The sequence below is a fragment of the Salvia miltiorrhiza genome, chromosome 8 (genome assembly GCF_028751815.1).
Source record: "Salvia miltiorrhiza cultivar Shanhuang (shh) chromosome 8, IMPLAD_Smil_shh, whole genome shotgun sequence".
NCBI classification, from domain to species: Eukaryota; Viridiplantae; Streptophyta; class Magnoliopsida; order Lamiales; family Lamiaceae; genus Salvia; species Salvia miltiorrhiza.
The window spans coordinates 13,041,386-13,052,660 of NC_080394.1; the positions used below are offsets into that span (position 1 = coordinate 13,041,386).

The window sequence follows — 11,275 nt, forward strand, 5'->3', positions numbered from 1 at the left end:
TTTTTTTAACTTCAGGTCATTTTTACAAATCTTCATAATTCAAATTATTTTTGTATTTTTTTAAAAATTCATGTTATTTTTACAAATGACTTTAAAGTTTGTCTATTTTTACAATTAACTTCAAAGTTCATGTCATTTTTTGTATTTTTTAAAGTTCATGTCGTTTTTACAAATGACTACAAAATTCATGTAATTTTTACAAATGAATTTAAAGTTCAGGCTATCTTTTGTATTTTTGAAAGTTCGGCCATAAACTATAATTAACCCAAATGAAAACTGACAATTTGAAAGCAAAAAAAAAGGCGGTTACGAGCGACTCCCCTGAATAATTGGTCTCAGCACATCGCACCACCCATTAGTTCATCTTCCCCACAAATCCGCATCCGATATAAACACCGAGAAAGAGAGACAAAAATTTGATCAACCCTCGACACATTGTAATTTCTTCAGAGAAAAGGTAATCAATTCTTGAAAAGAAAGGATTTAGCGGTTGATGAGAGAGAATGGCATTCTTTTCAAATAAAAACAATGTGGATCTGGAGAAGGGAAACGGGCAGCTGTACCCGGGCATGCAAGAGAACCCTCAGCTGCGATGGGGATTCATCCGTAAAGTTTATTCCATACTCTGCGTGCAGTTGCTCATCACCTTTGGGATTGCCATTGCCATGACTCTTATTCAACCTGTTCGTCATTTCCTCCGCACGCCCGCCGGCCTCTACACCATGATCGCCGCCATCATTCTTACCGTTATACGTAACTACTCTACTCTCCTTTTTTCTTTTTATTAATTTCTCATTTTGTTTTTCTATGATTTGAATAACTATAACTATAACTATATGAAGAAAAATTAAAACTGATTGGTGGGAGATTACTACTCTGCGTCTTTGCCCCTAAATTTATAATCCTTGTTGTAAAAGTAAACATTAGTTTAAAAACTATGGCCTTAGTCACATTAATTCTTGAATATTGGAATGTTGCTTTACAGTCTTCTGCTTAGATTTGATACAGCTCTTGAATGACATTTAAATTTCAATTTTCCCTGATAAATGAGTGCCTATTATTTGTTAGTACTCCCTCCATCCCAAACGAAATGTCTCATTTCTTTTTGGCACGGAGATTAAGAAATGTGTATAAAGTAGATAAAGTGGGTTGGTGGAAATTATTTAAATATTAAGTATAGAGAGAGAGTGTATTGCCAAAAAAAGAAACAGAACATTTTGTTTGGGACAGCCCAAAAAGGAAAACAGGACATTTCGTTTGGGACGGAGGGAGTATTATTTAAATGGCTTTTTTTTTTAAAAAGAAAAAAGAAAAGAGAGAGATCAAATGGCCTTTTTAATCTTGCATTGAAGAGATCAAATGTCCCTCTGTGTTAGTTATCAGACAAGATTGTCTATCTAGTTGTTGTATGAAAAGAGTGACATTCAATCTTGGAATCTTTATAGTATAAATGATGTAAGTAATTTTCTTGAATTGTTTGAATTAATCCATGCAGTGTGCTTGATGATGAGTTGCTTAAGTCAGAAACATCCATGGAACTATATTCTTTTGTTTCTCTTCACCTTCGCTATGGCATTCATGGTAGGGGCTTGTTCCTCTCAAAGAAAAGGTAACCATATTTCTTCTTATTCAATTGTTTCATTTAATTTCTTGCTTATATTATTGCAAGCAATCCGTGTATACATTTTCACAGAATTTTTCAATTGAGAAGCTCTTGACTACTACAACTTCCGGCCTCTGCTGCCAATAACTACTTCAAATAGAGAAAATTCACATGATTTTTTGTCCAAACAAAATGCGAATGCTAACTTGAGTTCACTGGTTTGCAGGTGACGCGGTGTTGATGGCTGCCGGTCTGACTCTACTTGTGACTGTTGGCCTCACAGCGTTCACATTTGCTGCTGCAAAACGAGGCGCAGACTTCAGCTTCATGGGGCCTTTCTTGTTCTGTGCTATCTTGCTGCTCATGGCCTTTGGCATCATTAGGGTCAGTTAGTTAATTTTACATAGAGAATCTGGTCTATTTATAAGGCAATGCTGCTGCATTTGATGACATATCTCTTGTGTTGACAGATCATTTTCCCTCTGGGGAGAATCGGGGAGCAGGTGATCGGGTGCGTGGGGGCGCTGGTCTTCTCCGGCTTCATAATCTATGACACGGACAATCTGATCAAGCGCTTCAACTACGATCAGTACATCGATGCAGCATGCTGTCTGTACATGGACATAGTGAATCTGTTCTTGTACATTCTTGCTATTTTTGGAGATGATTGAAGACCTCATTTCCAACTAGGAACAAGATTGTTCTTTTGGGATCAAGAGAAGTTGTGGAGTCACTGAGGAAACCTATATGCTCAAGATTCCATCTTTGATCTGAAGAAAAATTAAGGGGTTGAGAAAGGGTGTTTCTTTTTTTTAAAATATTGTGTTTCAAGAATGGTTTATATGTGTGGAAGGTGTGTTTGCTTTCTCCTACAGCCAGTTATGTGAATATCTGAATTTGTAGATTTTCTTAAATTCAGAAATTATTTTGATAATTACAATATGTTTTTAGTTATGCTAAGTTCTCATTTATATATCATCTCCCTCGAGCAAATCAAGATAGAAAGTGTTAGCATTATTCATTCATTTACAGTCCTAGTGGAATTATTACAGAAAAAGACAAGCACCCAAAACAAACAAATGTAATACAATGATTACAAACCAAGCAGCCTAATTACAAACCTTAATCTATGTTCCCAACACTCATTAAAGGGACTTAACATAACCTGAATTATAATAATATAAAATCTAAGAAAAATGGGATTCTCCCATTCTTTCTTTTTTGACCAAAACCTAGTCCAAGATACCCCTTTTTCTTTCCCACAAAAGATCACATGGTTTTCTAAGCTTTCACTTTACTTTTTACCATTACTAAATAAATGACCCCAATGAGAAAAACTTTAGCTTCATTTTATACACTGGACATAGGCAAAGACATCAAATAAAAACTACAATTGCCAGCCAAACTTCATGATTTTAGGCCATAATCATAGGATTGCAAAACCATCAGGGTCTGCTCTTATCTGCAGTAATTGCAAGCAACCTTGCAACACCTTGAGTCCATATATCATGATCCCTTTGATTCCGGCACTCGAACTCGACAACACCACGCGCCACCGTCTTCAACGAGAAGTATCTCCGGTCCTCACCGCCATCGAGCAGGTGGCGCCCGGGCCACGCCGGCACGTCCTTCATCACCTCCAACACTACATCTGAGAATTTTAAGAAAAAAGAAAAAGATGGCAACTTTCTTTATCTTTTTTTCTCAAAACAATTTGCACACTACTTTCTCAAATCCCCAAAATGGAAGCAAGCCCACCACCTCCAATTCTGTACAAAAAGAAAAGAAAAGAGAAAAGCAGAAAATTAAAGGCTTACTCTTTTTCTTTTTTGTGACTGTCCCAGCAACATGTCTACTCTTCATTTTGAGTATCACCTGTCAAAATGTGAATCAAAAACTGTGTGTTTCAGATCACAGAAAGCCAAAAGCAGATCAACATTTTATATGTTTTTCAGTAGCTTTAGCTTTTCCCCCACTTGATTGAAGTTTCTTTGCTGAAGATTAGACGTAAAGTCGAGCATAATATCATAGGCAAAGAGTTTGATTGTTCAATCATGGTGAAGAAAAGGCTCACCTGACCCATTCTGTTGATGTACACAGACACAATCTTCCAATGAAGATCACCTGCGTTTTCACCATACAGAATTCAACACTAAAATTGCATATGATCATCAAGAAAAAACGCGTAAATAGCATCATCAATCTGTCAAACTAAAAGAGGCACTAACAGAAACATTTCTTGCAATAGGATTGAGATGAGGAGAGCCAAGAATTTACCCTTTCGCGTTCGTTTCAAGAGCTCGCCGCCTCTAGCAAGCAACTCCTTACTGCAAATGCCAAGAAAATTCTCTTCCACTACAAGCTCACCACTGTGGCTTCCACTCAAACTCCCATTTCTTCCACTGCTGCCACCACTAGGTACTCCCATAACCTTATCCACGGGGATCACGGATGCGATGTTCCAAACTTCCTTCAACACCCTCGCCTTCAATGTTGCAGCGCCACGCAGTGCTAGAAAAAGGCAGCAGAAATTTTCATAAATAAAAAAAAAACCTCAAATAACAATAACATGAATGAATGGATCTGCTTAATCTGGATTGAAGAATTGGCAAGATTTGTACCAGTAGCTGCAGCAGCTGTCAAGGTCATAATGTCGCCAGGCGACTGGACATTGACAGCGGAGCTGACCACTGAGGCCAAGTGCTCGCGCTCGGCCCCCATAGCCTCAGCCGCCTCAACACACTGTGCAGCCACTAGTGTTGCAGCGGAGGCCACCGCCATGTCAGTCTTGGTCATCTGCTCATCCTTTCTAGCTCCAGACGACACGGCTGTGGCTGCCGCGATGGCAGCAATTGCAGCTGCTACACCAGCAACAGAAATGGCAGCATGAAGCTGTGCATTCTGTGCCCTCACCTCCTCTTTCTTCTTCTCCTTCCTATCCTTCAACCACCTCCCCACCGTCTTCCTTCCGCCTGCAGAGGTTCCAACGACGAAGCTGCTCTTGATCTGGTTGCTACTGCTAACATGATCATTGATCAACTGCATAAACACCAATGTCAACATCCAATTCACCAAACACTACACCTCATTTTGATGTGGAATTAAAGCTAAAAACTTGATTCCATTATGAGATTAGCTCAAAAAGAGCCCACAAATAAACTGGACCAGTTGTCATTATGTAGTGTGAAGGTTTGTTTGTTAAGGAATCAACATGAACCACAACTCAAGATGGTCTACTGCCCCACATCATAAATTCCTTTCTTTCCATTATTGCCAGACAATCAAAGCTGTAACATTTATCACACAATCAAACAAAATATTTTCTTAGGAAATAAAAGGATTAAGAAATAAATATTTCAGCAACCCCAAAAAATTCTTCAATCATTAAAGCTAATGCAAGAAACTAATATAGGTGGTCTCAGTCTGGTTCTCTGTTAACAGTTTCAGCATGTTGTTGGTTGAAGAGAAAGCTGATACATGCTCTCTCTCTCTCTCTCTCTCTGCAGAACTTGTGCTTTGTGCGACCAAATTAATCAGAAGACAGACAGACAAATAAAAGTTTCGTACTCCAAAACCATGAATGGGGTCAGTAAATAAATGCAAATGCAAGACAACAAACAGCAAACAAAGAAACAAATAGAATAATGCAAGAAAAATAAAGAAAAAGAAATCAAACCTTGAGATCATCCATTTCAGATGGGGAGACTGGTGGGCTATCAGAGATGGAACCACCGTTGAGAGGCCCACTGCTGTGGGATAGCCTTCCCGAAGTACGTGGTGATACATCCTGCTGCAAACGTAGTACCCATATCAATAGATCAACTCCAGCAAAAATCACAAAACGAAGAGGTTTCTTGATTCTTCAATACAATAAATAGCGCAAGCTAAGAATTCAACCATAACCCAAAGACCAAGAAATGCTCTGTTTAACATATCCACGTAGAAGAAGACGATGAATTTTACATAGATCATAATACTATTAATCATCCTTGCCAGAACTGGTGCAAAGAAACACATTTTGACACACACAAAAAAGTGCCACAAAAATCCAAGAATACAATTTAGTTTAACTAGTCAAAAAAAGCATTGTCACGCTCCCACAAACCAGAGAGGATATGGACAAAAAGAAAGAAGTTGTTTTTGTTTAGTCCAAGCCAATTAGTTTTTGTTTACGCACACATACAAAATATTCGATAGTTTTACAACACTTACATACAAAAATTCGATCTTTACTTACAGACTGAGACATAATGCGCTCCATAACAAGCTGAGAGGTCTGGGAAGAAGCAAAGGCGAAAGGGTTTCCGACGACAGCGGCGGCGGACTCCATCTCGGCCGAGATATCTTCGAGTATGATATCGGCGCCAATTTCAGGAATGTTGTTGGGGGGCGGCAGCGGAGCTAGAGCTTTGGAGATTTGAAAAGCTGAGGCGCTCCAGGAGCGCGAGAGGAATTCCATTGGCTCTCTTGGAGTTTCAGGTGGTTTATACATGTGGTGAAGCTGGGCGCCATCCATGGCGGAAGATGGTGGCGCTATTTTGATTTAAATAAAATGGACGACCAGTTGTTCAATGGGATCATGGGATGTGGATAAATGAGGTCACTCACTTCTTTATAGAGATGTTGGAGAGAGAAAGGAACAGTTAATCGGGTATGTGTCAATCTCTCTCTCTATCTCTCTCTCTCTCTCTTTAGAGAGAGACTGGTGAGAGAGTGTTGTCTGCTACGGCTTACAGTTGCAGAGACGAAAAGCTCGCAGAGATTATTTTATGAGAAAGTAGAGACAAAATTTAAAGTGATAATTTCTTTTTTCAAACTTAGTATATGTCCTAACAAAAGACAAATCACATTTAATTATAAATTTTTAAATTCTAATTAAGATTTATTATTTTTAATTGAGATTTATTAGTCTAATTATAACTATGGTATTCTTCGTCGATGCGGGATGATATTCGTTCTCGAGTTGAATAGGATTCTCAATTCTCCTAACCTTTAACTCAAAAAAAATTAATGTATTGACATATTATTATTATTATTATTATTATTTATAAATTAACAATATTAATATTAAATAAAGAAATTTATAGGCCGCGTCACATGGAACTCGAACCCCAGACCTTTGACCTAAGACATTAACCTCCACCGTTTGGCCAACACATACACACTTATTATTATTATTATTATTATTATTATTATTATTATTATTATTATTATTATTATTATTATACGTCATGTACAATCTTTTCAATGCATATTTACAATATTTAATATATATATATATATATATATATATATATATATATTTCTTTGAGAGGGAAACGAAATCATTCTACTAAATCTATGCGAACGATGTCAAGAAGCCAAAGCGGAAAGCCCGACTTCCAAATCGAAACAACACCAGACTCAACACCAAAATTAGTCAAAGCATGAGTTGCTTTATTGACACTTCTACGAGCATGACAAAACTAAAAAACCACAGCATTCCTAGCATGTTGGAAGGCTTCCAAAGATCATCGCTCAAAGACTCCGTTCCTTTACAAGTATCATGAATCACGTGCATTGCATGTAGAGAGTTCATGAACATTGACACCGGTCCAATATCTTCTTCAAAACATAACCCGATAGCAACAAGCAAGCCATGCAATTCGCCCATGAGAATAGTTTTCGGACGTCCAAACGACTAACACCCAGCAGCCAAAATAGAACCAGCATGGTCACGGGCAATAAACCCCACAACAGCATAAATATTATCCTCATGTACGGAGATATCGACGTCGACTTGCACCAGGCTTGGTCTCGACTTAAACCAACGTGCACTCCCCTCCTTAGGTAGCAGTCGTTGGTTTATATAGAGTCTTTTCTTTGCCTCTTGGAAGTTTGACAGCAAGGCCTCGTTAGCAGTAAAATCTGGGAACCCTCATGCTTGAGATCACACAGGAAACGTCAAGTAGCCCATAACATCATAATCCATTTCTCCAGCCCTTGAACACCCTCCTTATCATTAATCACTCTATAGATATCCATCAACGATAGCTGTCGGAAAGTCTTCAAAATGTACCAAAACCCCGAACTTTTCCAAGAACAGGCCACAAACTCGCACCACAGCAGACAATGCTCAGTCGTACCCCAATCCTTCTTAGACCATGAACAAAAACCTAACGTAGGAATATGGTGACGAGCAAGATTAATATCGGTTGCAATAAAATCGTTGAGCGTCCGCCATACAAATTGTTTAACTTTCGGCGGAATATTGAGAGCCCAAACAAACTTCCACCATTTAGACCCACATGTGGATAGGGATGGCAATCGGGTACAACGGATACGGATAGTGACTATCCATACTCATACCCACGAACTAAATGGATAGTGATTTTAACCACGAAACTATCCATGGATATCAAATGGTATCCAAACCCGCCACCCGCGGATACCCGCTACCCGTCGAGTATCCGCGAACCCGCTATCTGGCGGGTATCCGTCACCCGCTATCCGCCGGATACCCGCGAAATAGAATTTAAATATAAATTTAATACAAAAAAGAAATCAACACAAATATCATAGTTCAAATATATTTTAAATCTAAAATGTGTTGGCTCATATCTAATATGTAAATCTAAAGTCCATATTTTAAATATATTTTGTGGGTATTTCATGGATATATGACGGGTAATTGGCGGGTATTTTTCGCGGGTAATCGAGTTTCGCGGGTATGGATAGTAGGTATCTAAACTCATACCCACGAACTAAATGGATAGTGAATTGCAACCACGAAACTATCAATGGATATCAAATGCCTCTCAAACCCACCCAAATAGGCTCGGGTTTTCGCGGATATCCGTTACCCACGGGTAGATTGCCATCCCTACATGTGGACGCCATAGAGTTGTGTGGTTTATAAAAACCAGTAGAGCATAAGTAACCAGACTTGACAGTGTACATACCTTTCTCATCAAAGCTCCAAAAAGGTATATCATTTGTAGCTGTCACTGGAAGCTTGATTGAAAGTATACGTTGAGCCACCACAGGAAAGAAAGAAGAAGAAATCTTCCCAGAATCCCACTCCATATCAGAAGTAAGAAAGTCAGCCACCATACTGCTATCAGGTAAGTTCATGGAGTAGCGATTTCCTCCCTCATCCAAACCAGGAATCCATCTGTCACTAACTTTAATACGAGCACCATCCCCAACTTTCCACCGAATACCCTCCTTAAGGAGATCTCTACCCCAACAAATGGACCTCCAAATATACGAACAGTTGGAAATGTCAAAGTATCTTCAATTCTTGAAGTATCATTTAAATCTAGAATTTCTTTATTTTCATCTCCAACAATCAGCTCTATATTTCACGCTACAATAGAATATTCTATTTTTATAATTTCAATTATTAAATTATTTTGTCAATCTATCATATATATTTATAAATAATTATATTTATGCTCAATCTTATTTAATTATAGTTATTTTGTCAATCTAATTGATCTATTATAATTTTATTGTATTTTTATGTTGTTACAATAAATCATAAAATAGAGGAAAGAAATAGAAAAGAAAAAAAAAAGTGAAGTAGCGGGTGAACAATGCTTGCTACATCTGCCGAGTACTGTTCACACCGCTCCAAATATTAGTGATAGCGGAGGCACCATTGAATAAGAGATTCACTATGTAGACAATTAAAATTGCCGTCCAATTAAATCGTGCCACGTGTAAATTCATGAATTGAATATTTAATTATATTTTCTATTTTATTAAATGAGATTTTATCTCAAATTAAATAGATATATCATTAATATTTAATATAAATGAATTAATGGACCCATTGGCACCTAAACCCTAAAGCCCATGCATGGAGGCTCAAAGCCCATGAAGCTCATCTCCTACATCTATAAATAGAGGTGTTGGGGTGCTCACAAATCATAAGTTTGAGAGTGGAGAATTAAAAAGCTTAAAGAATTCTATCAAGTATCACAAGTGAAGTTTTGCAATAATTGAAGAGCTTCAAGTATCTCCAAGAATTCTATTCAAAGCTTCAAGTATCTTCAAGAATTTTATCAAGCCTTCAAGTATTCTTCAAGAATCTTCAAGAATTCTATCAAGTCTTCAAGTATCTTCAAGAATTCTATCAAGCCTTCAAATATCCTTCAAAATCTTTAAGGCAATTAATATCAAAGTATCTTCAAATCTTCAAGTATCCTTCAAATATTTAAGTATCTTCAAGGCGTTCTTACAAATTCCAAGGATGTTCTTCAAGTCAAATCAAATCAAATCAAGTTCAAAAGCTTCAAGGTGTTCTTACAAATTCTAAGAACGTTCTTCAAATCAAATCAAGTTCAACGTTCAATCCAAAATCATGACTTGAGTCCTTTGGATTGACGTTATCAAATCAAACAATTCAAGAACCTTCGAGATTGTTCGAGAAGAATCAGAGGATCAACTAGATATTGCAACCCGCTTAAACCTATCTTCATGTCTATCAAATTATCTTTGTAACGCTTTTTGTATTTTATTAAATTGAAATACAAAAACTTGTGTTTACACACTACATTCAAGCGGCAATTGTGCTATTCGAAAGAGCCCTTTGTAGATGCTCTTAGTAATGTAATTTTAGGTACTAAACGGTACTCCTTCTGTCCGTCATAAGTACAACATTTTTATCAATTTTGACGTCAGCTAAAAGTATAGCATTTTTCATTTTAGAACACGATTCTACCAATTACCTTTATCTTATTTATATAAAAAAAATCAATTATGTCCCGCACTTAATTTAACATCAATCACTTATTTTATATATGGTGGGACTCTTTATCTATTAAAAATATATCTAGTAATTTTTTCATTAAAACTCGTGTCCTATCAAAGTGCTATATTTACGACGAACGGAGAGAGTATTTATATATAGGGTTGCATTCAATGGAGACCACTAAATATTCAAATAACAGAGACCAAATCTCAACTTTTGATCTTATCTAATCTAATGGTCACTATTTATTCACGCCATGTTCAACGGAATTTTTTTGTTGAACATATACAAGGTCGAATCCCACAACCCCCAAAAAATTAGCATTTATTCAGCCATGTTCAACGGATATGATGAACGTTCAACGAAATTACTGATATGTTCAACGAATTTGATGAACGTTTATCAAATTTCGTTGAACATGGCGTGAATAAATGCAGATTTTTTGGGGTTGTGCCATTCGACCCTATATATGTTTAACAAGAAAAATTCGTTGAACATGGGGTGAATAAATGGTGTCCGTTAGATTATATAAGATCAACGGCTGAGATTTGGTCTCTATTATTTGAATATTTAGTGGTCTCCATGGAACTCTTCCCTATATATATAGCAATGGATTATACTGAGAATGCTATCTTTCGTGAGAAATGAGAATGATTGCATAAATCAGTATATAGTGTTGCATAAGCTGCAGTATAATATTGAATAAAAAATTTTACCTGGTTCAAATCCTGTAGGGAGCGAAAATTTTATATAATTAATTGAATTTTATTATGTAGTCATTACAAGCAGCTTATGCAAATGCATTGTAGAGAATCCCAAATTTTTCAATGTGAGATTCAATATAATACTATCAATTTAATGCAGCTTTCAAATAGTTTTAATTTTAATTTTTCAATTCAGTTTTTAATTATTATTTTTTAATCTACAAATGCATT

General features: G+C 36.8%; 2 protein-coding genes across 3 annotated transcripts; one reads left to right on the forward strand and one right to left on the reverse strand.

The window, feature by feature from the left end:
- The first annotated feature begins 362 nt into the window (after positions 1-362).
- On the forward strand, positions 363-2,557 carry LOC131001126 (protein LIFEGUARD 4-like). The gene is made up of 4 exons (XM_057927373.1): positions 363-753; positions 1,496-1,609; positions 1,830-1,987; positions 2,074-2,557. The coding sequence occupies exons 1-4, from the start codon at positions 504-506 to the stop codon at positions 2,272-2,274; spliced, it is 723 nt and encodes a 240-aa protein (XP_057783356.1). The 5' UTR covers positions 363-503; the 3' UTR covers positions 2,275-2,557.
- Positions 2,558-2,596: 39 nt separating this feature from the next.
- Positions 2,597-6,403, reverse strand: LOC131001125 (VAN3-binding protein-like). 2 transcript variants are annotated; one of them, XM_057927371.1, is made up of 7 exons: positions 5,841-6,403; positions 5,280-5,393; positions 4,225-4,642; positions 3,881-4,114; positions 3,678-3,727; positions 3,421-3,478; positions 2,597-3,254 (listed from the first exon to the last, which is right to left on the reverse strand). In XM_057927371.1, the coding sequence occupies exons 1-7, from the start codon at positions 6,117-6,119 to the stop codon at positions 3,049-3,051; spliced, it is 1,359 nt and encodes a 452-aa protein (XP_057783354.1). In that variant the 5' UTR covers positions 6,120-6,403; the 3' UTR covers positions 2,597-3,048. The 2 variants fall into 2 exon arrangements, with proteins under 2 accessions (XP_057783354.1, XP_057783355.1); XM_057927372.1 differs by having other exon boundaries at positions 5,280-5,390; positions 5,841-6,390.
- Positions 6,404-11,275: the final 4,872 nt, after the last annotated feature.